Source organism: Equus quagga, chromosome 7 (assembly GCF_021613505.1).
Source record: "Equus quagga isolate Etosha38 chromosome 7, UCLA_HA_Equagga_1.0, whole genome shotgun sequence".
Taxonomy (NCBI): Eukaryota; Metazoa; Chordata; class Mammalia; order Perissodactyla; family Equidae; genus Equus; species Equus quagga.
The window spans coordinates 53,201,168-53,228,842 of record NC_060273.1 but is presented as its reverse complement, the minus strand read 5'-3'; the positions used below and the strand labels follow the sequence as shown (position 1 = coordinate 53,228,842).

General features: G+C 46.9%; 1 protein-coding gene across 1 annotated transcript in view; it reads left to right on the top strand.

The window, feature by feature from the left end:
* Nucleotides 1-27,675, top strand: part of DOCK2 (dedicator of cytokinesis 2) — a 403,039-nt gene that overhangs the window by 352,650 nt on the left and 22,714 nt on the right. The window contains exons 34-42 of the mRNA XM_046668606.1: nt 764-849; nt 7,468-7,624; nt 9,524-9,564; nt 13,704-13,794; nt 14,451-14,570; nt 18,413-18,502; nt 20,123-20,227; nt 22,238-22,379; nt 27,300-27,381. Coding sequence (XP_046524562.1) covers nt 764-849; nt 7,468-7,624; nt 9,524-9,564; nt 13,704-13,794; nt 14,451-14,570; nt 18,413-18,502; nt 20,123-20,227; nt 22,238-22,379; nt 27,300-27,381 — 914 coding nt within the window. The remainder of the gene's footprint in view (nt 1-763; nt 850-7,467; nt 7,625-9,523; nt 9,565-13,703; nt 13,795-14,450; nt 14,571-18,412; nt 18,503-20,122; nt 20,228-22,237; nt 22,380-27,299; nt 27,382-27,675) is intronic.

The window sequence follows — 27,675 nt, the reverse complement described above, 5'->3', positions numbered from 1 at the left end:
TTTTGCTCAGAGCCCCAACCAAGCCTTGGATCTACGTCTCCCTGGCTTGACCTGGGCCTTTGTTAATGCTGGGGTCTGGATGATGCGAGATACAGATTAGGGGCTGGGCCTGTGTCATGTACCCACACCTGGAGCTAGGGAGGTGTGGTTAGTTCGCCTGAGTCCCCCAGACTGAGATTAGGGCCAGCGTGATCACCAAAGTCTGGAGAGAAGAATGCTAGACCAGCAGAAATAATGGCCGTCTGTGACAACATGTGGTTCCCTGAAGATGCAATGCTCTGTCACACGCCTGCGTGTCTTCGCACATGCTGTGCCTATGCCCTCTCCTTTAAATGCCCTTTCACTTTTCATCTCCCTGCAAAATTTCCACGTAAACTTTGAGAACAGCCTCAGAGGGCATGGGCCGTGAGAAGCCTTTCCTGACTCTCCTTTCCCTCTCTGTCTCTCTCTGTGTCTCTCTGCCAAGCTCGCTTGCTCTCGTTCTCTCTCTGTCTCTCTCCCTTTCTCCCTCTCTCACTCTCTTCTCTCCCTCCTGCCAATCTCTCTGCTCCAGTGCTCATGATCAGTTTTTCCTCTGCATTCTCTAGGAACTCCTATAAGGCACACATCGTATCCTGTTGCATTTTGCATTCCCAGTTCCCAGCACTAAACCTGGGAGATGAGGGGTGCTCCCTAAAGCTTTGGTTAAAATACTGAATTGACTGATTTCAACACTGAGCCTTCTAATGTTGTTGTTGTTGATTTTCATCTCTGACTTCTTCAGTTTGAAAATGAAATCATCCTCAAGCTGGACCACGAGGTGGAAGGGGGCCGAGGGGACGAGCAGTATATGCAGCTGCTGGAGTCAATGTAAGTTCAGTGCCCAGCATGGGAGGAGCAGGGAAGGTGACCAAGGCTGGAGGGCTCAGGACTCCAGGGGGCTCCAATGGCTCTGTCCTCCCTGGGGATAATCTAGAGGCTGGTGAGTCTTGGGGAAACTCCATTTTTTGTAAGAAACCTCATATCTCTCTCTAGAGTGGCTATCTTTTTGATATTGTTGGAATGGACCAGATAAAAAGAAATTTTGTATTGGGGAGAGGGAAGTAATCCACCAAAATGTTTGTTTTTGTTTTCTCTTAGCTGTGGAATAATTCTTGCTATTTTTTCCCTTTTTTGGTGAGGAAGACTGGTCCTGAGCTCACATCTGTTGCCAATCTTCCTCTTTTTGCTTGAGGAAGATTGCCCCTGAGCTAACATCTCTGTCAGTTTTCCTCTATTTTGTATGTGTGATGCCACCTCAGCATGGCTTGATGAGTGGTGCGTAGGTCTGCACCAGGGATCTGAACCCACGAACCCCTGGCCACCGAAACGGCATGCAGGCACTTAACCACTACGCCACCAGGCCAGCCTCTATTTTTGCCTTTTTAATTTTTGACAACTGTTGGTCATGGCCAACATGCATGGAGCACATGCAGTGCATGGCTACCGTGCTAAGTGCTGTGTATTGTCTCATTTAGTGGCATTTATTCTCTTTGATCCCTATGTCACAGAGGTGCCTCCTGAGGCTCAGAGAAGTCTCTTGGCCAAGGAAACTAGGCCAAGCTAGTTAGGTGGACAAGCTGGGACCCGAACCCAGCTCTGCCTGACTCCAGAGCACGGGCCTGGGTGAGGTGGTAGATGCTGGATGGTATCCAGGAGCACTGGACTTGCAATCAGGACACTGTTTTGCTTTAAAAGCTTATTGAGATATAATTCACATACCATACAATTCTCCTAAAGTGTGCAATTCAATGGCTGTTCGTATATTCACAGAACTGTGCAATCATGACCACAGTCAATTTTAGAGCATTTTTCTTACCTCCTAAAAGAAGCCTGGAACCCCTTAGCCATCATCCTCCCTCCCTCCCACCCTCCACCTACTTTCTGTCTCTGTGGATTTGTCTATTCTGGACATTTCGTATAATGTCACCATATAATATATGGTCCTTTGTGGCCGGCCTCCTTCACACAGCATCTTTTCAAGGTTCATCCATGCAGTAGCATGGTCAGTACTTCATTCCTTTTGATTGCCATTCTTTTTATCGAATAATATTCTGCTGTTTGGTTATACCCCATTTTGTTTGTTCACTCATCAGTCGATGGACCTTCAGACTGTTTTCACTTTTTGGCTATTAGGAACAATGCTACTATGAGCTTTCATGTACAAGTTTTTGTGTGGACACATGTTTACAGTTTTCTTGGGTACATACCTAGGAGTGGAATTTCAGTGTCTTATGGTAACTCTATATTTATCCTTTTGAGACATCATCAGACTGTTTTCCAAAGTGACTGCACCACTCAGATTCCTACCAGCAGTGCAGAGGGTTCCAATTTCTCCACATCCTCCTCAACCCTTGTTAATATCTGTCTTACTGATTATAGCCATCCTGGTGGGCGTGAAGTGATATTTCATTGCTGTTTTGATTTGCATTTCCTTCATGGCTCAGGATGCCAAGCATCTTGTCATGTGCATGTTGTCCATTTGCATATCTTTCAAGAAAGATATTGGCTTTTAATCCTGGTTCTATCACTTAGGAGTTGCACAACTTTAGACCAATCACACAGCATCTTTGGCCTCAGTATCCCCATCTGTAAAATGGGGATAATAAGCCTGCAGTGACTATTTTGGAGACTGAATAGCTGTAAGTCATCTGGCACACAGCAGGTAAAGGCTCAGTAAGTGTACTTGATCCCTCACCTTGCTCCTAGTTTCTGTCTCTAACACCTTGGTAATCTCTCCTCCTACCCGGGAGGACTTCTCCCAAAGTTTAGGAATATGGTTCAGACACCCCAACTTTCCTCCTAATTGTAGTTTCTCTGATTTGTATGAGTCTCTGAAATAACTCGGATTTTGAATTCTTTCCCCAATCTTTTTTGACTATTTTAACTTTAACAACAAAAGCAGACTAAAGGCCTTGCTCTAACCCTCACAATGACCCTCCCTGCCCTGCCCAGCAGGCAGAGTGGAGCCCCAGGCAGCCCCTTCCTGTCGCTGTGCTCAGCCATCACTAAACACCTGGAGTGCACACGCCACTGAGCTAGGAGGAGAAACCCGCCACCTGCTCCTCAGATGCGTATCTAGGCTGATTGTCCAGGGGAAAAGTGACCTTTTGACTGAATCAATGTTTATCTTAAAGTTCTAAGAAGGAAAATCTAAATATTGATCAGAAGTGAAACCGTGACGACGCTGGCGGTTTCCATTTTTATAAGCGGATGGGGCTCTGCGGCAGTCTTCCGACCATCGGCAGGATTTTCAAATCCTTCCTGAGTGATTATTTGTGAAAGGAGTCCTTAGAGGTTGAGGAAATTAAACACAGCTCATTATTTTTTTCCTGAGAGAGGTGTGAATGATTTTTCCCAAACTAATCAAGCCCAACCCGAGGAGTCCGGGCCCCATCAGAACGTCCAGGGCCCAGTCCCTGCTCCTTCCTTTGAACTTTCTGAGCCTCAGTTTCCCTATCTGCAACCTAGAGATCAAAATCCTATCCAGCTCTTAGAATTTTTGTTGAGATTAAGCAAGAAAAGTCATGTAAAGTGCTTAGCACAGTTTCTGATACCAAGTAGGTAGTCCAGAAATATCAGCAATTGTGATTGTTCTCCAGGTGGATACCGATGTGTCTGTTTGAAGCCATGAGCCTACCTGTCTTTTCTCCTCCAGCTTAGTCATCCTCAGTTCCTCCAGCCCTCTTCTCAGCCCCTCATTCAGGGCCTCCACTGGTATATAGGGCCTGCTCCGGGCAGACAGTCCTGTGGGCACACAGCTTGGTAATTACATGGTGCCTTTGTGAAGAGAACAGAGCTTCCCTTCCTGTGGCAGCAGCAGTCCTGCATCAGGGCACAAGGCTTAAGGCATGGAGTGGGGCTGAATTGCAGCCTTCGTGTGCTCTTGCACAGTGCACAAGCTGTACAACCTTACACAGCATCCCACTCCTCCCTACCCTCAGCACTCTCCTTGGATCCCACTCTCGTGAGTCCGCATCTGTCTTACAGTCTGCCTCTGTGAGGGTCCCACATTGAATGGAGTAATGAGACACACTCTACCCTGCTATATTCCATCTGTCTGGGAATTTATCTAGAAGTGGCAAGGGGGCTGGAAGGCTGAAGGGGACAGAGAATGTATGTTCCGGGGGCCTGGATCCCACCCAAACCAGTTCAGTACCTGAAAGAGGATTGTCCTAAGAGGCTCTCCATACATAGTTTTTATGTCTTTATTTTCTTCTGTTTAATTTCTTTTTTATTGCCGTCACATTGGTTTATAGCATTATATAGATTTCAGATGTAATCATTTTTTTTCAACTTCTGTATAGCCTGCATCATATTCACCACCAAAAATAGTTTTTAAAAGAATAAGTGAAAATCCAGTTCCATCAGCACCGACAGAGGGTGTGGACCTGGGCTCCTCTCTGAAGGCTTCCCGTGCTGAGCGCGAGTTGACTCCGGGGCGGCGTGAGCTCGCTCTAGCCTCCGTCCCCGAAGGCAGGAGCATAGACTCTGCGTGGGAGTGCTCTGCCATCCCTCCTTCCTCTCCGTGAGGAATTATCTGCATCGCCTCCAGACTCCCACGGCTCTTTTTCATTGTCACTTATACCTCATTGTGGGACACAAAGGAGAGGACGAGCTGTGTGACCTTGGCAGGACCAAGATTAGACTCAGTTCTATGGGCCTCATGCCTCATCTATAAATTGAGGGTTATAATAATGCCTACCTCAAGGAGATTTTGTGAGTGTTAAACAAGATAATCAATAAAACGGGCTTAGCACAGCATCTGGAACACAGGAAGAATTCAATAAGTGGTAGAATCATTATATTTTATGATTAGTTTTTGTTTCTATATCTGTTTCCCCTGCTAGACTGTGTTCTCCTAGAGGTCAGTGAATTCCTAGTTCCCAGAACATTACTTGTTGAGTGGATGGATGGATGGATGCATGGGTGATTTCAAAACAATCTGCCCGTCCATCTCACTAATCCTAGACCATATGAGTGGGTTTCTTACCTCATGCCTAAAGAATAGAGAAACTAAGAAAGCCAAAATTTTGTTCTTCTAAATCCTTGCTTCTCAAAGGATCAAAAGCATTGGCATCACCCGGGAGCTTGTTAGAAACGCAAACTCTTAGGCCCTAACCCAGACCTGCTGAATCAGAATTGATTAAAACAATGCCCAGATGATTTCCGTGCACACTGACGTTTGCCAAGCAGGACTCAACCAGTGGTTCTTGATGTCGGCTGCACATCGGAATCACCTGGAGAACGTAAAAAATAAAACACTGCTGCCTGGCTCCCACCCCCAAAGATACAAAGTCATTGACCCAAGGTGAGCGCTGAGCTTCATGAAAGCCTCCTGGTGAGTGTAACACATGGCCGGGACAGAGGACCAATGGTCTGGCCGTGCTCAGGCCCTGAGATGCCTTCTGCCCCGGAGGCTGGGAGGAATCACACCAAACACTGCAAGGGAACTTCGTTGCATTGTCGTTAGGGTGGGAAGCTGGGCTGGAAGTGACCGTCCTAGAAGGAGTCAGACACAGCTGTGACTGAGCCAGACAGGCCTAAATCACAGGGCAATTTACATCTCTCACTGACAGCCCAGGAACAGGTGCTTCTCCCACCATGAAGATGGATTGGTCCCATCATGGCCACAGTCTGAGACGTCGCCTCCTTGCAGCCTGGTTTGGCTTCTGCGAGGAAATGACCCTCTGAAGTCCTTGCCTTTCTCCCGTTTCCCCTCCTAGAAGCTCTTGGACTTAAACTGCCCCAGGGAGAGTAGCCAGAAACAAATGGTAGCCCAGGGAATCTTGTCTCCTCGAATGTCTGAGAACGCATGGCAGTGTTCCTCTGCAGGACAATGTTGAGCAGTGATTGCCTTGATTCCCACAGTCACCACTTATTACCGAGTGACACTGGGAAGGTCATTTAACCTCTCTGAGCCTTGCTCTCCTCATCTGTAAAGTGAGGGGAATACCTTTTACTTATCAGATTTACTGTGATGATTTCTTAAGGAAAAGTGATTAGTACCTGGTGCAGAATAAGTGATTAATAAGAAGGAGTCATAATCAAGATTTTGGTCCACCTGTCTCTCCCCACCTAGCCTGTGGGCCACCTGATGGTAGGCATGATTCTTTTTATATTTTTTATTTTATGTCTTTCTCCCCATCCCTACCCCACACAATGCCGGCAACTCACAGAGGCTTAAGGAATGTCACTTTTATTGTTTCTGGTTTTTAAATTTAGAATATTAATTTTACAACAAATGTAAATTTTTCAAACAATACATTCAAATTTAAATTGACAAGCGAACAGTGTCCTCCTCTGTTCCCCCGCCTAGACCCCTTGGCAGAGGCAATCACCATTAAGAGTTTGGTGTTTATCCTTCCTGACCACATGTGGCACATTTACAAACACGTAGAGACACAGACACACACTTCCACTCACATGTGGGGTCTGGTGGTTGAAGCTAAGATACTGGTGCCTGACAGTTGATATTTAGCACTGTGACCTTGGACAACTTAGTTGACCTCTCTGTGCCTTAGTTTACCCATCTGCAAACTTCCCATCTCATAAGACTGTGATGGGAGATTAAATGAGTTAAAATTTGTAAGAGGTTTAGAATAATTCCCGGGACATGGTAGGCTCTGTGTGAGTTGGTTACTTAAAAAACAAACGTTGTTCTGAGACTTAACTTTTCTCAACTTTGTATTTTATAGAGCTGTTCATGTCAAAATGTATTGATCTCTCATACTTTTTAATGGCTTTGTAGAATTACATTTTGTGAATATGCTTTAATTTATTTAACCATTTCCCTATTGATGGACGTTTAAGATGGTTCCAACTACTTCACTATTAGATGGAATTTATAATTCTTATAAATATATCCTTGTATACTTCTGGGAATATTTCTGTAGAATAGATTCCCCAAAGTAGAATTGTGGAGTCAAAGGATGTATGCATTTACAGTTTTGATAGATATTGTGAAAATTGCTATCTAAAAAAGTTGTACTGAGAGGCCAGCCTGGTGGCGTAGTAGTTAAGTTCATGAGTTCCACTTAGGCAGCCTGGGGTTTGCTGGTTTGGATCCCGGGCATGGATCTAGCACCGCTTATCAAGCCATAGTTTCGCAGGAGTCCCACATATAGGATAGAGGAAGATGGGCACAGATGTTAGCTCAGGGACAATCTTCCTCAAACAAAAACAAGTTCTGATTTACTCCCAGTGTGGGTGTGTAAAAGTGACTATTTCCCCACACTGGAAATTGATTTCTATTTTTATTTTTCCCATTCTGGGGTGGGAAAAAAATTAAATACTTGCTACCCTGTATGGACAAATAAGTGTATAAATGAGTAAATGATTGAACAAATGAACAGAATGAGCCAACACATGAGCCAGCGGACCTTGGATGCAGTGATTCACTCTTTCTTCCTGGCCGTGAGCTCACTGCCTTCCCGTCTCTGCCCGCAGCCTGATGGAGTGTGCTGCAGAGCACCCGACTATCTCCAAGTCGGTACAGAACTTTGTGAACCTGGTCAAAGGCCTCCTGGAGAAGCTGCTGGATTACCGGGGCGTGATGACGGACGAGAGCAAAGACAACCGCATGAGCTGCACTGTGAACCTGCTGGTACGTGGGGCTGGCCAGCCCTCCCTACGGGCTGGTGGGACCCGAGTCCTGGGGCAGGCCTGGCTTGGGTTTCACTGTTGCACTTGATTAGGAAGCAGCACTAAGGGCGTTGGAGATCAGACAAACGTGGGATTGAATCCCTGCTCTGCCGTCTGCTAGCTCTGTGTCTTGAGGACAGTTGCTTCACCTTTCTGTGCCTCAGTTTCCTTATACATGAAATGTGAGTAATGAGTATTTCCTTTAGCACCTAACACCTAACCCAGAAGGAAGATGGCCATAGAGATGGGTTAAGAGTTTGAGCTTTGGAGTCATGCAGCCGGTGGGTTCTCATCCTACCTCTGATAACTAATAGAAAGGACAAGTCAAGGACGTTTTCTGAAGGTTTCGTTTGCTTACCTGTTCCGTGGAGAAAACACTAGCCCCTGTTTTACAGGCTGTGCAGTCCTAGCCCATGATCGAATGCTCACTGCATGTTAGTTTCCTTCTCTTACAGAATGGAGTGATACTAATAACTAGAATCTGTAGAAAATTACTATGAGATAGGCTAACCAGAGCAGTAAATCCCAAACCCAGGCTCTTCACCCCTGTGCCACACGACCAGCCCTGGCCTGGGTCCCAGACACTGTCCCTTCACGTGACCTGTGATGTGGTCATGAGACACGTGGTTGCAGCCACAGTGCTTCATACCCACCATGTCAGCCCACCCTAAGGTGGTTTAAGTGAATCAAGTTGACCAAAAGACCACGTGGCATCCATCACGTCAACCCCCATGCTCCGGAATACAAATCCTGTCCTCGTGGTTCTGTTGTGTGGCCTCCCTTTACTCTAAGTGGACTCTTTTTTAACAGCCTAGATATTGCCATTGATTTTCTGAAATGCTAAGGGGAGTTTAAAAATCCTGATTACAGCAGAAAAGAATTCATTGCTAATAACTCCACCAGGCCCAATTTATAGAAAGAGCCTGAGGAGGGGTTTTACCAGAGTTTGCAGTTTCTCTCTAAGGAGATGCAGAAGTTGGTTGAAGAAATTGACCTTCAACCGTCAGACTCTGACCAGGGAGAAAGCTTGGGACAGGCAGTTCCACAAGCAATTAGACCCTGCTGGTTTTTGATGTGGGGCTTCAACATGGTCTTGGGGGCGAGGACAGGATGTGGAGGGGTGTCAGGAGCGCTGAGGTTAGTGTGGTTCTGCACGCACCCTGACCGTGTGCCCTGGAACACATTGCCACCCCTCTCTGAGCCTCAGGTACACATGGGTGCGTTGGATTAAAACAGGACTTTCTCAAAATGTGGCTCACAGACCTCCTGGCTCAAAATCTGTAAGAAGTTGTTTACAAATGCACTGAATTGGGATCTCCTGTGGTGGAGCCCAGGATGACTAATGGTCTACCTGACCCTGAGCTGGGACCAGAATCGGGCTTCCTAGGTATTGCCGAGTTTGAATTTTTTTGGCTGTGGACTCATAACTCCTGATAGTTCTGCACTACCAGAAGTTATGATCTGTTATTATCACTGGGTCTAGTAAGATCACTATTACAAGAGTCCAGGGTGTGAACTTTTACAGATCAGGCGGGGCTGCCTTTTACAGAAGACTTTGTCAGAGTCGACTGCCTCAGTCTTGGCAGCCCGCCTCTCGGGGCAGCGGACAGCTCAGTTGCTCCCCTGATATCCAATGGTAGAGATACTTCCTCTGTCCTTTTACCATCCAAGGATCAGAGAAGTGACTTTCAAGGCAGAATCTCTTCATGAGGCTATGTGGTACATTCAGGAAAGTAGATTTCTTGCTCCCATCTCAGGGCGCCCAGATAATAAGTAGAAATCTCATATCCATCACCACACCCTCCACCCCTGCTGCTCTTTTAAGAAAAACACTCATCACTATTTTTTCTCCCCTGCCTAGAATTTCTACAAAGATAACAATCGGGAAGAGATGTACATAAGGTAAGAATTTTGTTTTCTAAAACCCAGACCTGCTATGTCACTCTCCTGCTCAATATTCATCAAAGGCTCCCCACTGCCTTCAGGATAGAGTTTAAACTTATCTTCTTGACACTCAGGCCTTCTGGGTTCTTATTCCTGTCAATCTCTCCAGAGTCAACTCCTTCCACTCTCCTACAATTAACACCCACAATCCACTTGGAGTTCTCTGACCCGCCATGCTGTTTTCCTGTATCCAGAGACCCTACTTTCCTTCACCCACCTGGTGGACTGAGCTGCTGAGTTGAATCTGCATTAGTTGCATGTGGAGCCCCAGTCTAGGGTTTGTAAGGCATGTAGTTAGATCATTGGCCAGCCCAGTTTCAAAGGAAAAAATATGCCAAGATGCATGATGCCTGCTTCCTTGTAGGCATTTAAAAGATATTTATTTGAATGTATCATGAAGGTTTTTGGGGGATATTAGCCTGGAGCAAAGAATTCCTTTGCCAGTTTTTCTGAGTCTTATATTTTCTCCGAAGTTTTAAAATTATTATTATTGTTATTTTTACTCATTACAAAAATAATGCATACTTATTACCAAAACAAAACAAACTCCTAATATACAAACAAGCAAAACAAAAAAATGAAAGAAATTGCCATAATCCATACATATTCCCAGACCCTTTCATGTTTATATATAGATCAAATTCTATGCCTGCATATTTTTTGTAAAAATGGAATCATACTGCTCATAATTTATTCTTTGCTTGACAAGAATTCCATGTCAACAGATGTATTTCAATATCATTTTTAATGAAACTATAAAATTCTCTTTCCAGAATATACCATAATTTATATTGCCAATCTTATATTGTTGAACATTTAGGTTGTTTCCAATTTTTCCCCATCAAAAATATCACGGAAACCAAATTCTTGGACATGTATCTTTATGCACATCCTCTTGAGACTAGAGCCAACAAAGTGGAATTGACCAGAGGGTTAAGGAGCCTGGCACTTTCAAGGCTTTCGACATGTTCTGTCAAAGGCCAGAGAGTCCGAGTCTGAACTCACTCCACTATTACTGCAGATATTTTTAGGTACTTAGTGTACCATTATTCCAGAAATAGGAACTATCATTTGGGAAAAAAAAGATAATTCCATAGGTTGTCCTGAGCTTGGATAGTATTTATGACATCACTAGACGTGACTTATTGTAGTATCACCGAGCTTTGGGGACCGCGGGGCCTGGTGTCTTCCCTTGTTTTCTCTGTCACCCTGGGTACATCACTCTGTCTCTCTGAACTGAGCTTTCCCCCTGTAGAATGTTTCCATTCTACCTCCTGTTCTGAGGATTAAATGAGATGCTATAGGGAAAGTGCCTGGCACATGGTTCCCTCCCTCCACCCTCTTTTCTCTCCTTCCCACTTTAGAAACACAGATGGCAAATCCCAGATCTCCATAAGCTTGGAGATTTGAGTCCCATAGTAATCTAGGAAAACCACATTTGCCTAAACCAGACATTGTAAACAGGATATAGTCTGAAAACCTGTTCACTTTGGCAGGCATAGTATTTAGAGACATTTTTTAATTGGTTGCCAAATTTTAAAAATCTAGAGATTTTACATAAAAATCAAAATTTCCCTCTTCTCCTGAAAAACTCAGAGGGTGTGGCAACACCAGGCACTCATCCTGTCCTGACAACCATGCCCTAGGCCGGCTGATGGCCGCCCCTCAGACGAGGTTGGAGCTCTCTGGTCATGACATCTTCTCCATTCCCGTTGAACTTCACCCCGTGCACCTCACTCAGCCTGCCCATCTGGCTTCTGTAGTTGTTGAGTTTGAGTCCCTGGTCAGGCACATCAGGATGTCTTCCTTTGGGCTGGGTAGTACATCACCAGAGTCTTGAGTTGATGAAGGAGAGGAGAGGGTGCCTTGGCCTGTTAGCAGGGAAGCTGTCTCTTTGGCTGCTTTCCCAAGTTTTTTGGACCCACATTTAGGGATCTAAGGGATGGGCAGGAGGAGATATGGTAGGATTCAGCACATTCATAGGAGTCTCTAAAGGTGGACCACAGGCTCAACACTCCCTACTTGCAGGCCATGTGCAAGTTCACTGATAACTGACTGATGAGCAGAACGTTAAGGCAGGGGGAAAGTGGAAAGCCATCATGATAGAGGCAGAGAAATAGCTGGTGTTGAATGTCTTCCCAGCTCTGTCAACTTTAACATTGATCTCAGTTTTCTTATCTATAAAAGGATTATTGGGAAGATGAATTGATAGACTATATAAAGTTTCCATTTGTGAATGGGCCAATGAGTGAATGACTCTTTCTACCTGGGATCCTCCCCCGCTCACCTTCTGATCCCAGCCCACCTGTCACACTATGGAAAACTTTCTGGAAGTCCTTCCTCTCCCCACCTGGATAGGTCCTGCTCTCATAGTATAATCGACCTCTCCTTCACAACCCTGATCACAGCTCTATTTCTGTGATTATTTATTTGATGGTTTGATTCATGTCTGCCTGTTTTCCTAGACTATAAATTTGGAACCCTGAGAACAGTGTCTGTTTTTGCCACCATTCACCTCTAGTGCCTGGTACAGTCTGTGTGCTCACTACAACTCTGCTGATTGAATAAACGAATGAGCAAAAGGTGGCTAGAGTGTCCTGGCTCATTAGTTATCAAAACTACCAGTTGACCTTCCTTCCCCTCAGAATCTTTGGCAGTCCCTACCCTGAGGTCAGGCAGCCCCCATTTGGCCCGCTGGCCATGTTTTACATGGCCTGGGACATTAAATGCTAGCTCTTCCTTTGGTGACATCCTGTGCAGAAGGCTTTCTTCTAAGGAACCTAAGCCTGAGCACTGAGACCTGCAGATGCTTGAGAAGCCTTTGTTCCCTGTGGTTGGACAGTCAGGCAGAATCCTGGCGTGATTATGGACAGCGCCTTTTCTCTCACAGGAAGGGATCAAGGACATCACATCATAGCATCTTCCCTTCACCAAATTACTACCAGTTGGGTTTAAATAAATGCTCCTGATGACATGCAAGTCACCAAAACAGTGGGACTCTGTTTCCAACAGTGACATGGAGGAATGTTTTGTAGAAGAACCTAGTTCCCAATGATGATAGATAACAGCTGTCATTGCTCAGAGCTGGCTACAGGCTAATCACTTTCAGTGCATCCTCACATTTGTTAGCAGCAATGCTAGCTATCACCTGTGGAGCCTTACATTCATGGTCTGCTTGGTCCTTTAAATGCCCAGCAAGTCTAGAGGTAGGTTCAGTGAACATTTCCATTTTACAGATGAGCAAACTAAGGAACAGAGAAATTAATTCACTGCCCCTCAATACCTATTATGTATCATATATCTAAGAATTGACCAAAGCTTTCTTCCTTTGTTCCTGTTCCTGTCCTCAACATGCCTCAGCTGTAGTGTCATCCCGGGGTTCAGAACTGTATCACCACTTTGCACAGGGACAGGAGGTGGAATGTGATTATGGTTGAATAGTAGATTCTCCCTGCTGTGAGCTCGAAGCCTCCACATGAATATTCAATCTCTAGCCCCTGGTCCACTTCCTTTTATTACTAGAAAATGTGCTTCTTTTACACCCAGAGAATACTGAAGAGAGGGTAGGAGCTGCCCTTTTCAGTGCTGTGGCTTTTTCATGCTCCTAGAATGGTGCAATGATCAGAGCATGGGCTCTGGGGGAATCAGTCTGGGATCACATTTCAGCTTTTCCATTTATTAACACATAAATTCTGACAAGTTCTTTATATTTCCTTCCTTGATTTCCTTTACTTGTCATATTGCATTGGCCAGAGTCTTCAGTATCAAGTTGAATACTGGCTGGAAGGGTACCTAACTTCCCCAGGCCATAGTTTTCTCATCTGAAAATGGGATTCCTTGATGGACTCATCTCATAGGGTTGTCATGAGGATTAAATGATCTAAGGCATTTAAAACACTTAGCATGGTGTCTGTCATGAATGCCCCACACACGCTAGGTGCTGTCATTATCACCCACACGGGGGGCTGGTTAGCTGGGGTGGAGGCCTCCCTTGTGACCCTAAGACGTACCCAGTTGTTCTGTCTGACTCCTACCTGGCCCTACTACCTGCTTCCTTATCACCTGCACCTGGTCACTCAGCATATCTCCCCAAACAGGTACCTGTACAAACTCCGAGATCTTCACCTGGACTGTGACAATTACACAGAGGCCGCCTACACGCTCCTTCTCCACACCTGGCTTCTCAAGGTACAGCCCTTCCAGTGAAGTGGATTCATGCTAGGAACCCCTAAAAACCCTCAGAGCAAGTGGAAGAGTTAAAAAGAAAAGAAAAAGGATTAGCCAAATAAATTTTCTTTTGCACTGTGTCCTGAAATTATTGACCTGGCAGGTTACTTTTCTGCACTGCTTGACCTTGTCACATAACGTTTTGAGTGACCTTCACATTTAGCAGCAACAATAACCCCCTGAGATATGTTTTTCAGTTTTATATAACATCCGAACTGCTTTATGTAACATCCGGACATCAACTATAAATCATTAGCATGCCCAGTGAGCTGTTTTCCTTCTCTTGGAAATGTTGCTGCAGCTGGACACAGTCAGAAGTATTTCTTCTGGCTTTTGAAGAACTGGGACCATGTCTCCTAGGAGTTCAGAGAAAATTCCTACAAACCACACCCATGAGCCAACAGAGAGTCAAATAAACACAACTCAGCAAAAATCAGGAGGCACTTCCCAAATGGAGACTGCAGAGCAGCATCTCTCTGACTGACACTGATACCCAGGGTGGCAGGCAAGCCGGCAGCAGTGTTTGCAGGGCTTCCTCTTGCAGGCTTATCACAGGGAAAGACACCTGCCCTTGGTGGCCCTCAGCCCCCGTGACTCCGTGTGTCTTCTCTCCACAGTGGTCAGATGAGCAATGCGCATCGCAGGTCATGCAGACAGGCCAGCAGCACCCTCAGACTCACCGACAGCTGAAGGAGACTCTCTATGAGACCATCATAGGCTACTTTGACAAAGGAAAGGTAATTTGTCCCTGCCCTTCCTCTCTCTGTGAGCACCCTGGCTCCTGGGAAAGGCAGTTCTCTCCCGTACTCTACAGCCAGTCCCTCTGCAGGTCTGGTCAGCTCTCCCTCCAAATCCTGAATCTGCTCACTTCTCTCCCTCTCCATTCCTACCACCTCCATTCAAGGCACCAACCTTGCTGACCTGGACACTCAATAAGTCCTAAGCAGTCTCCCTGCTTCCTCTATTGCCCCCAGCACATCTTCCTCCATGTAGGAAACAGGGTGATCGTAAAACATATATTGGATCACTTACAATCATCTTCTGCTTACAATCATCTCAGCGGCTTCCCCTTTAGATGAGCTTCCCCACTTAGAACAAATTACACAATCTTTCCCGTGACCTGTGAGGCCGCATATGAGCTGTCCCCTGACTGCTTCTCTTATTTCATCCCTGCCAAGCTCCCTCTTGCTCACATGCTCTATGGCAAGCTCTTTTCCACCTCAGGGCCTTTGCTTTCCCTGGCTTAGAACAGTTTTCCTCCATAACTTCTCATGGCCAGCTCCCTCTCACAGCTCAGGGCTTTGCATGATGTCACCTCCTCAAGGAGGCCTTCCTTGACCACCTTGGACAAAACAGCACCCCTGCCCTGAGTCACTCTGTTGCTTCCACAAATCTTGTTACTATCAGACATCACCTTCTTTGTTTCGTTTTTACTTGTTCATTGTCTGGCTCCCCACTTTAGAATGCCATGATCACAGAGACTTGTCTGGTCCACTGCTGAATGCCCAATGGCCAGCACAGATCCTGACATGCAGGGCCTGATAAATATATGTTGAATAGATTAATGAATTAAATGTATGAATGACATTGTGGTGCCATCATTGATCTCTAAACAATGACAGGATGCTTGGTTGGGTTTGGTCAGAAAATTGGCCAGACCAACTGCTGCCCATCCTCCAGTCTCCAGGGGACCTTCAGGAACCACCAACCCAGATGCCAGCATTCATTCTGTAGGAGATGCAGCGTGGTGGCTAAGTGCTCAGGCTCTGGAGCCAGATAGCCTGGGTTTCAAACCTTGCTCCTCTTTCACCTACAATTCCCTTGGCCTCTCAGAGACTCCGATTCCCAATAGTAAGATACTAATAGTACCTATTTCCTAGTTGTATTGTGAAAATTAGGTGAGAAAACGTACCTAGTGTAGGAAGAGGTGCATAATAACATCTAGTTAGGTTTTAACTGTCGTCATCATTACCTTCCTTCTCCTTCAAGGCCCCTGCTGGCTGGCCACTTCCTCCACCAGGCCTTTCTTGCGTCCTCCGGCTTACCTACAGCCCTGCTCTCATTTGAATGGCAAGACCTCTTATAGTTCATCAGGACATAATTTAACACTTAATTCTGGTCTGCCCTGTCACTGCATTTCATTGCATCTGTCTTAGTCTGATCTCCCCACCTTCCCTGGAAAGATAAAATGAGGTAATGTCTGTAGAAGGGCTTATAAATTCCCAGGAGTTGAGCAGTTGAACACTGTTTTTAGAATTTACAATTATAAGCCTCTTGAGGGCAGAGACTCTGCCATGCCCGGATCCTCCTGCCCTGCTGGGCATCAGGTCAGAGCGTGCTCTTGGTATCAGCTGAGTCAGTCAGTCACAGTGTGAAAGCTCCAGAGTGCATGTTGAGCTTGTCCTTTGCAAGGCACCAGTTCAGCTCACCCTGTGATGAGCAGAGAGGAAAAAGGCGCAATCCCCAACCTCGAAGACCTTACCATCCAGTTGGCAAATACCAATCATGATCTTTTCTGCACATTACCCTTTGGTTTTGTGCAATAAGGTGGGGGTGGGGAAAGGAAACAGGGTGTGTCAAAGTACCTTGGGAGCAGAGAGGAAGGAGCAGATGGCTATAGCTCACTCTGAAATCTACTGCTATTGAAGCTTCTAGAATGAAACCCAAACTCCTTAGCACTCCTTTAACCTCCTTTCCCCATACCTCCTCTCATGGAGCCTCATTGCTCCAGACAGACACACAGTGGCTTTCTACTCCCTAAGAACATCTGCCATCACCTGGTGGACTCCTCTGCATCCCTGAAAACCCAAGGATTACATCTATTTATATGTATGCTTTACCCACTTTTGTTTCATGAAAGCAGAAGCTGTGTCTTGTCCATCTTTATATCTGCTCCATTGCTGCATATCACACCATGCCTAAAACCTAGCAGGTGCTCAATAATGAATGTATGAGACTCAGAGGGGTCGGTGACTGTCAGAGTTCCCAGGACCACAGGAGCAGACCTGGGAGGAAATCCCAAGCTGCCAGGCCCCCTCTCTGGTCCCTTAGTGGTCTTGTTAACAGACGGGGAGAGCATTTCAGCATATTATGGTGGGAAGCTGGCAAAGATCGCCACTTGAGCCACAGTGCCCTGGCCCAGCCCAGGGGTGTTACCACCACCTTCTTGTTCAGGCTGAAGAGAAAGCACCAGCCCATCTGGCCCACAGACTTGGTTCCTCCTGGCACATAAAGCATCTTTATGCTGCTCACTAAGCTGTCCGTGGGTTTACAGCCGCGGCTCCTCCGCTCGGCACTTGCTTTTATTTATTTTTACGCTTGGATGCAGAGAGAGCACTTCTGCTACAAAGTGCACACTGCATTTTGGCAGCCTCCCCTCTCTCCTCCCACTCCTCCCCCAGCTTCTCCAGTTAGGCCCATTTCCCATTTTAAACCCGCATGTGAAATGCCATGAGTGTCCCTTGAGACTGCCAGATCTCCAGCCCACCCTGCCTCTCCCCCTGCACTCCGCAGGGATTCCCACGCCCTTCCATCTAAGATGGAGGGATGACCTATTGGCTCCAGCCTGAGACAGAGCAGAGGAAAAGGGTCCCTTGTGTCCAGGGTTCGTTTTTTTGGAATTTTTTTTAAACATGGAAAAGACCTACTAAAAAAAGTTTTAATCACTCTTTTGAATACTCTAGTAGCACCCCCACCTCTGTGCTGCCCCCTGCCCACTCACACACCCCAAAAAGCCCCGGGAAGAGCGGATAGGCATAGAGCTTCAGTTATACAGGCTGACTAAGTCCTAGAGATCTGCTGGGCAGCATTGGGCCTAGGTGGACAATACCGTATCATGCTCTTAAAATTCTGTTAAGGGGGTAGATCTCATGTTAAGTGTTCTTACCACAACAGAAAGAAAAGAAAGAGTGAGGGAAGGGAAGGAAGGAGGCAAGGAGGGAGGGAGGAGAGAGAGACAGTAGAAAGAAAGTTGGCCAAAGAAAGTAAAAAGTGGCAGGATCGGCAGAGTGGAAAGATCCCAGGAGTGAACCTCAGGAGAACTGGATCTGGCCCCAACTTTGTCTCCAGAAACTCTGACCTTAGGCCATCTGCTAACTTCTGTGTGAAAAATTTCCATTTGGAAAATGGGGTGAACACCTCCCTGCCCCACCCCTACATGGGGAAGCTGAGGGAGTCAAGGGTTAATTTACTAAATACTTCCCCACACCCCGGTGGGCGTCCTGGCCCTGCTTTTTGTTGGGCATCTGACATGGGGCAGTTGGTCTGCCTCTGTGAACTTCCATTTCTCCCTGGGAAATGAGGATGTTACTAGTCACCTCTCAGAGTGACTGTGAAGATCCAGAGAGCATGCAGATAAAGTGTTTAGCCTGGTCTGTGGCTGCTCCATTATTTATGAAGAAACCGAGTGAGAGGCAGAGGAAGGGTCATGCTCCTGGGAAGCGCCTGGCTCCCTGTGTGTGGGCCAGAGCGAGGCTTGCAGCTCAGCCCCAGGAGGCAGAGCCGCCCAGGTCCCTTCTGCAGCAAGGACCCTGCAAACCTGAGGCACCCTCTGACCTTTGTCTCCCCAACCTTCCTGTAGATGTGGGAAGAGGCCATCAGTCTGTGCAAGGAGCTGGCGGAACAGTACGAGATGGAGATCTTTGACTACGAGCTGCTGAGCCAGAACCTGGTAAGGCAGCCCCAGGAGCGCCGACTGCCCTGGAGGCCGGGCGCTTAGGGCCTGGCTCACCAGAGAGACGGGAGAGGGGTGGGAGGCCCGGCAGGTTGAGGACACTACAGAAAGAATGGAAGTAGAGCCCAGGCTGAGCCAGGCTGTGCTGAGCGGCTCCCTCCCAGTTGGGAATATTTCCAAAGGGAGGTATTCTGGGAAAACTCATCAGATGGAGCATTAAGTACCTGCTGGGCACTGGGGCTGCTGTGGCTGCTGCTGCACATCCGATAAATTCTGTACTACATTTGCAGTGAAATTCCCACAAATCACTAAGCCAATTAAATAAAAACACAAATTTGTGCTTTCTGATTAACAGATTAATCACATTAATGCTTCCCATCTGGCCATTCCCCATTAGCTCCTCCATGCTGGTGATTTGGTGAAGGAAGTGGAAAGTGGGAGGAAGCCAGCCTCCCCTGCTTCCGCTGCAGAGGCCGGGGCTTGGCGGGAGGTGACCTCTGCAGGGAAAATGCAGGAAGTTTTGGCTGCTCCTGACTCACACCACCCCCTACACACACAGATTTCCTGGTGCCTGAGAGCCGGGACCCCAGGGCCCCATCTTAGGCCATTTTGAGAGGCCAGTCCAGCAGTTTCCAGGGCACTGTAAAATGAGAGTCAGAGTGTCGGGAGAGGATTTATAGCTTTTTGCAGGGAGGATGGGTATGGAGCATAGTATTCTTATAAAAAACAACTGAGCTGTTGGCTGTTTGCACTGTGTGTGAGAGCTAATGCAAACACATGTACTCACACCAAGAAACACTCATGTCTGCCCCACTTGTACGTCTACATGGATATTTGCAGACATGGAATCACACGTGCCGTCTAAACCTGCATTCATGCACACACACACACACACCCCCAGTACACATTCATGCACACGCTGATCTGCATGCACATCCATGTGCCAAGCCCACATCGCGCGGGCCCATGTCCAGGTCTATGCACATTTATCTTCCATATTGTATCAAATTTAAGATGCTATCATTTGTGAGGTGAACATTTTTCTTTTTGTATGTGCCACATCATGATTTCTGTCTGGCTAATAGCAGTTGTAAGATGCCATCATGTGTAAAGTAAGACACAAACTGTTTTCAGAGACGCTAAAATATGAAGAACACACACCTCTTAGAACTGATATGAAACATGTTAAGTGTGCATACACAGGAAGACATCTGTACCAAGAGACGTTTGCCCGTCCATGGATCCTCACTGCCATATGCCCGGTGTGCAGGGAGCTGGGAGCAGAGTGGCAGTGGTGGGGGCTCTGGATAGCTGGCTGGGTTCAGTTCCATACTTACTGGCTACACTATGAGAAACCATTTCTTTATCTGCAAAACAGAAATACAATACTCATGGGGTTGTTATATGGATGATCCAAGCGAACGAGCTAGGGCAGGCGGAGTGATTAACACAGTTCCTGGTACTTTGTGATTACAGACATTTCCACAATATGCAAATACGTGCACTTGGCATATTGGTTCTGCTATAATGATCATGTCTTAACCGCGGCCTCTCTGACTTGAATGTGCCTTTGATACACATCTGTGTTGTTACAAGCTGTGAGTTTTCCTCTTTCAGATCCAGCAGGCAAAATTCTACGAAAGTATCATGAAAATTCTCAGGCCCAAGCCAGACTACTTTGCTGTTGGATACTACGGCCAGGGGTTCCCCTCCTTTCTGCGGGTGAGTTTTGGGTAACTCGGCACTAGGCCAGGGTCCCGGGGCCTTGGCACCTCAGCTGTCCCTCTGCACTTTGAGGATCTGCTTGTGCTCAGACGCTGTGCTCTCCTCCGTCTGAGCACCGCCCCGACCCCTGCACACTCCCCAATCCCCATCCATCATAGTCCCTTTCAGCCATCCCATGTTTCTCTTAATTCACAGCAACCAGAGCTGCCTCGTGAGGTAGTGAGCTCCCCATCCCTGGAAGGAAGTGTTCAGAGAGGCTGGAGGACCTCTGCTTCCCAGCAGTTGCTGTAGATCACTGGTCTCAGACCTTTTCGTCTCAGGACCCCACTTCTCTCTTAAAAATTATCAAGGTCCCCGAAGAACTTCTGTGTTTATAGACTCTATCCATCTACAGTTACCATGTTCAAAATTAACACTAAGAAGATTTTGAAATATTTATCAATTTATTTAAAAATAACAATAATAAACCCATCACATGTGAACATAAATTGTATCTTTATGAAAAAGAGCTATGTTTTCCAATAAAAAAATTAGTGCAGTAAGATTGTTTCATATTTACACAAATCTCTTCAATGTCCAGATGAAGAGACAACAGCTAGATTCTTGCGCATGCTTCTGCATTCAGTCTGTTGTGACACTGCGCATCACTCAGCCTCTGGAAAACTCTACTGCACACTCGTGGGACAAGGAGGGTGAAAAAGGCGAAGAATAGCTTACTGTTGTTATGAGAAAAGTGTTGATCTATCAAGGCCCTGAAAGGGTCTTGAGGACCTTCAGGGATCCCTGGAGCACAGTTTCTGATCCGACACTGCCGTGCAGTAGTCATTGGTCATGTGGGATTAGGCCAGTGATAGGCTTCCTTCCGGTCAGTGAGTCTGTGGTCAGTTCTGAGGCCAGGAGATGCAACAGAAACCATGAATCTGATCTCTGACCTCACCTGATTTGTGGTCTGTCAAGGAGATAAATCACTCCCCACTACCGATCCACATGGAAGTCAGAGTGGGCTTGCGGGAGTGAGCGCCACAACCTCCGGAGGGTAGACAGTGAGGCTGTCCTCGATAGAACAGAGGAGACTTCCCAAGCCGCTCGTACGTCAGAACCCCCTGGGGAACCTGTTAACAGTACATGTTCCTGGGCCCTGCTCCAGGTCTAGAGTGAGGCCTGGGAATCTGAACTTCTAAAAGTCTCCTAGGCTCCTCTGGTGATGGGCCAGGTTTGGAAGCCCTGATGTACAGAGGTGACAGACAGGGTTTGGACTGAAGAACTTCGGGGCCATTAGAGGTGGCACAGATGGCACAGATATGGTCTAGGACAGGTTTCTCAACCTCAGCTCTATCAACACTTTGGACCAGGTCATTCTTTGCTGTGGGGCTGTCCTCTGCATTGAAGGATGCTCAGCAGCATCCTGGGCCTCTACCCACTAGATGCCAGTAGCTCCCCTCCCCCTAGTTGATATCCAAAAATATTTCCAGATATTTCCAGGGTCCCTTAGGAGGCAAAACCACCACGTGTTTGAAAACTACGGGCCTAGAAGAGGCTAACGTGGTCCAGGAAGGGTAAAGAGTGTGTTTCTATTAAGCCACGGCCAGGAGCCAAGTGACAAAGTACCCAAATGCTGGTCCCTTCCGGCCCACAGGCCCAGCCCACATGGGCCATTAATGGCAGGAGGGAAATTCTGCAGTCATGTAAATAGGACTGTAGATGTGACACAGTGAAAGTTGGGTGAGGAATTATTCCAAAAGCTGTACATAAGATGGTTTGAAGGAGAAATTCTCAGCATCCATGATGTCCTTTCCATTCAGAACCAATCTTTTTAATGAAGTCATGTGCGCAGCTAAAGTTCAGTGAGTTGAGTCCCTCCTTTTCCTGGTGCTGTAACAGAGAAGAGAGAGATCTATAGGAGGTCCCCATAGCCCACTGTTCATGTCACAAGCCTCCCAGCTTTGTTTGGACCATGTCCTCCAAGCCTGGGCTCTGGAATCTCTGATGGGTGTCATTTCTCTGCAGAACAAAGTGTTCATCTACCGAGGGAAGGAGTATGAGCGAAGAGAAGATTTCCAGGTGCAGCTGATGAGCCAGTTCCCCAATGCAGAGAAGATGAACACGACCTCTGCCCCTGGGGATGAGGTGAAGAACGCCCCAGGCCAGTGTATCCTTGGAGAAGGCCCCTGCCCAGGGGCCAGGCATGGGCAGCCCTGCACGACTTTAGCCCACAGAGCCCCACCTTTAGCTCAGAGCGGCTGCCAGAATCATGGCAGTGGTGCCAAGTTTAGTGTCTAGTGTGGGGTCCAAAGAACCCATCTCAGAAAATTCTAAATGTTGCATTCATTGATTAATTCACTCACTCACTCATTCATTCCTGTAATGAATACTGTCATGCCCTGACTCTATGCCAAGCATTGTGCAAGGCACTGGAGATTACCCTCACAAAGTGGTCCTGCCTTCAGGGAGCTTCAGTCTAGCAAGCAAAGGAGACATTGAAGAACTAACTGTACCGTTAGATATGTATTTATCAAAATGTGATCAATGCCAAGAGGAAGCCATACAGGGTACTATGACTGGGAGGGCAGAGAAGGCTTCCTTGAGGAAGGCAATGTTAAAGGTGACTAACCAGCCAAAGGTTAGTGGGCGTGGGAGAGAATGTCCCAGACCGAGGGAAGGAGCATCATGTGCAAAGGCCTTGAGTGGGAAGGAGCATGGCAGGTTCCAAGAACCAAAATGGCGCCACACTGCTCTTATAATAAAATCAAAACTCCTGAGCCAGGCCTGCAAGGCTGTCCCATCATCTGATCCCGCCTGCCTCTCCAGTGTCATCACCTCCTGACTCTTCCTTTCCTTTCTCGGCCCCTCTGGCCACACTGGCCTTGTTTCTGCTCCTTACATGCTCCCAGCTTGTTCCCACCTCCTGTGCATTGTCTGTTCCCTCTGTTTGGAATGCCCTTCCCCCAGCTCCTTTCTCACCCATCAGATCCTAACTCAGTGTCTCCTCCTCGAAGAGGAGTTCCCTGGTCACCTTCTCTAAAGTGGCCTTGTCTGAACTCTTCATGGCCCTGTAATCTCAAACCATGCTGGTTTGCTTTAGAGAACTGATCTCAACCTGTCACTATGTTTTGCGTTTTTTAAAGGTACGTGTAAGCTGGAAGGTAAGCTTCCAGAGGGCAGGGCTGTGCTGCCTTGTCCATTGCGGTAATCCCCGTCTCCCATGGTGCGCGGCGCACATCTGACTCTCAGAAAATACTTGCTGGTTAATAGAAAGACAAAGATAACAAGGGAGAAGGAGAAAGAGAGAAAAGAGAGACAAATAGAGAAAGGAAGGAAAGAGGGAGACAGGGAGGAGCCAGCTCACTGGGGTACACAGAGGTGATCTAAGGTGACGCAGTGAGGTTGGGTAGGTGGGGTGTAAACGGCTCCAGTGCAGCCAGGTGTGGTGTCCACGGGGCCAGGGGCTGACGCTGGGCAGGAGGCAGGACTCAGGTGGCAGGAGCACATAAACCCAGGAGAAGGCCGACAGCCGAGCGAGGGTGCATTGGCCAGCCTGGCTCGCCGCACTGCACCCTTTAGCAAAGATTAAGTTACAGCCTTTAAAATGGGGTTGACAGGTTGCATGACTGGTCTGCTAAGTCTGCCGAACCTTAATCCAAATATTTTTCCCTCGGGTGATACATATTCATCTGCAACCTTTTCATTATGCTCGCCTGCCCTTCATGCCTGCTCCACCATGGTTATTTGCAGGAGGAAATGCAACTGGTGGCAGGGCTGGCTGGTTACAAATGTGAGTTTGGTTACAGGTGAGACACGGGATTAGCACTGAGGCCCTTCTAAGTGGGCATCTTGGTGCGGAACAGGGCTGTGGCCTTTTAACTTGCAGGAGGAGGAGAGAGCAGGTGTTACTGGGCCATATCGTCACATGTAGGCCTGACTCAGTGCCAGGAACCAAGTGGAAAAGGAAGGAGGAAGGGATGACATTTGCTAAATGTCCTCATCATGCCACACATGAGACTGAGAGCTTTATAACCATTATTTCTTAATCCCCATAAAACCCTATAAGGTGCATATTAATTTTCCCTATTTAAGGAGAAGGAATATGTGGGGCAGAGAGGTAAAGTGATTTGCCTAAGATCACAAAGGTAGGTAGTGATGGAGTTGAGATTTGGACTCCAAAACCTCTCTCTCTCAAAGTCTGTATGCTTTCTCTAATGCCTTTGCTTTAAGATTAATGAGCAGAATGTTCTTTATTAACTATTCGTCATGTACTAGGCACTTTCATGCATTGTTTCATTTTATCCTCATAATAATCCCGTGAGTTGGGTATTATTATTCTCTGCATTTTACAAATAAGAAAACTGATACTCAGGGGCCGGCCCCATGGCGTAGTGGTTAAGTTCATGTGCTCTGCTTCAGCTGCCTACAATTCACAGGTTCAGATCCCGGGCACAGAACTACACACCACTCATCAAGCCACACTGTGGTGGCATCCCACATACAAAACAGATGAAGATTGGCACAGATGTTAGCTCAGGGCTAGTCTTCCTCACCAAAAAAAAAGAAAAAAAAAGAAAAAGAAAAGAAAACTGATACTCAAAAAATGGAAGCAGCTCGTACACGGTCTCAGGAAGTGATGGAGCTAGGATTTGAACTCAGGTCTGCTTTCGCCAAAATCCAGACTCTTAGTGCTCTGTTCACTTGCCTTCACTTGATGAAAAGCTGACAAGCATTTTGGAAAGGTGACAGGTCTCATGTCTTCTCACTTAAGTATCCAAGTAGGGGAAGACATTTGAAAGCAAGGGTCTCTTAGCTGGTGTCTCCTGTCCCCAGCCTCCTACTGCCCAGACCCTGGGGCCGCAGTTCCCATCACAGGTTCAGCATGTGGTGAGAGTCCAGCCATGAATTCTCCCGGACGTGATTTGAAGGCTCTGGTGTCACTGGCTTCCCCAGGACAGGTTTGGATTCTCCTCTTGGACCAAGGCCAGTTGCTAAGATCAGTAGACACGACCTAGAATCTTCTCTAAAGCAAGAGTTGGCAAACTTCTCTGAAAGGACCAGATAGGAAATATTTTAGTCTTTGTGGGCCGTGTGGCCTCTGCCACAACTGCTCAACTCTGTTGTTGTGGTGGGAGAGCAGCCATGGGTAATGCAGAAATGGATGGGTGTGGCCGTGTTCCAAAAAACTTTATTTATGAACAGGGAAACTGGAATTTTATATCATTTCACATGTCACAAAATACTCTTATTTTCCAACCATTTAAAAATACAAAAATTCTTCGTTGTGAACCGTACCAGAACAGGCAGTGAGCTGGATCTGACCTGGGGCCATCATTTGCCAACTCCTGCCCTAGACTTAATCCAGAGTGGCTTCCACCCAGAAAAGGCTGGTGGTTACATGGCTTGAGAAAGAAAATGGTTTTCCTGAATATTACAGAAATCCTTCCAGGGAGGTTTATTCATTTGCCTTAAACATTGTAGTCTCTCTCTCTTTCTTGCTCTCTCTCCCTCACCTTCTCTCTGAGGAATTCTCATTTAACGTGGAAATATTCTTCAGAGATAAAACAATTAAATCCTCAACATATCAATTTGGCATGAGTTTATCAGAAGGGGCGCAACTGACTTTAGCTTGGAATTATATTTTGGTGATTTCTTACATGTGAGGGAATCCCAGCTCCTTCCATCAGAAAGCTCCCAGTCTGGTGGGGAGGGAGCGGGAGAGAAGATGAAGCTGGAGAGAGAAGAGCCCAAGGTACAGAGGAAATGCGGTGGAGAGTCAGAGGAGAAGAACACCGGACTGAGGGCAAAGTGAATGCTCAAGCGGGCTGTGGTATTTGACGTTTTCCTAAAGGGCTCACAGGGAGAGGTGGCAATGGGGAAAATATTTCAAGCGAAGGGAATAGTAGAATCTTTTGGATACCCAGAGATAATGGTGAGAGATGTGTTGGGGTCATAGTGCAGTAGCTTTGAATGCCAGCAAGAGGAGTTTGTGATTCCTTAGTTGGCAGAAATATCAGGCCCGGGAGAAGAGTTTTGGAGTTATGGTGGTCATCAGGTAGAACAGAGGGATGAGAGAACTTGAATACCTAAAGAACAGAAATGGGTTAAAGGAGACATGGAAGGTAGGGAAAGGGAAGCAGGGGTCAGGGATGGGACCAGTGACAACAGATTTTATTCATTTAGTTTGTGATATTATTGGCTTCAAATGAATAAAGGTCTAGAATAGGCAGGACAAAGATCTGGCCCACATTGTGCCTCTCCTATAGCCTGTGCCCGTGGCAGGCATCACTAATCGATCACCAAACTCTTTCCCCCTGAGCATGGACATGGCCTTGCAATCCTGTCTTAGGCAGTCACTTTCAAACTTTCAGAGTTGGAATGCAAAGTGATGGCTATTAGCATATTCTAAAGCAGTGCTTCTCAAACTTAAGGATGCATATGAATCACCTGAAGATCTTATAAAACTACAGACTCTGATTGGGTAGATCTGAGGTAGGGCATGAGAGGCATCATTTCTAACAAGCTCTCAGGTGATGCTGATGCTGCTGGTTAGAGGAGCACATGAAGTAGCAGTCTAGACTCAAGGAACCCTGAGCTTAGGGTTAAAAGACCCAAATACAAACCTCTGCTCTGTTGTCACAAGCTGTGTGACCTTCAACATGTTGTCTGGCTTCTTTGACCTTGATGTCCCTGTCTATGAAACGGGGACAATTTATATTAATAACACTGCTCAGTAGAATTGGAGAGGTGAAAGGAGACTGTGGGGAGACATGCTCTACGATTGATTGAGAGCTGTAAATTCATTAGATGGCATTATTGATAATATAGCAATGGTGATGATTAAGGACCGCTAACCAACTGTTAGCAGGGGCTAAGCCCTGGGATTGGGCAGCTCTGATAAGGACCACAGTGACTGCTAACTGGTCATTGGGACCTATTTGGCAGCCAGCAACCTGAGGTTGGTCATTCAATAACAACTTGGCCTGAGAAGTGCTGGCCTGAAAGGTCTCGGCCTGAGCCTGCTACACTTGGAACTGTCTCTGCTGCTGACAGACGTGTTGTGAGCCCTTAACTGCGGGGACCCCAGACATCCAGTGCTTCACTGTCCAGCCCGTCTTGGATGAACACCCCAGGTTCAAGAATAAGCCGGTGCCTGACCAGATTATAAAGTAAGACCTGAAGCTCACTGGAAGGAGGGATGGGGAAAAAAATCTCATGGGGCTGCCAAGCTGAGCTGGTGGCATGATAGGCCCTAGAGCCCTTCTATTTCCTTCTCTATCTTTGCTGGCCTGCTCTCCCTTTCCTCTTGGGAGAAGAATCACCCCCAATTAGCAGTCTGGGCTCTGCCAGAGAGGGATGGGAGGAGCAAGGGTATGGCTCCCCTGTAGCACAGAAAATCCTCAGTAGGCAGCAATGAGCTGCACTGAACTGAACGAGCAGAGCCTATCATGCAGGTTGATCTC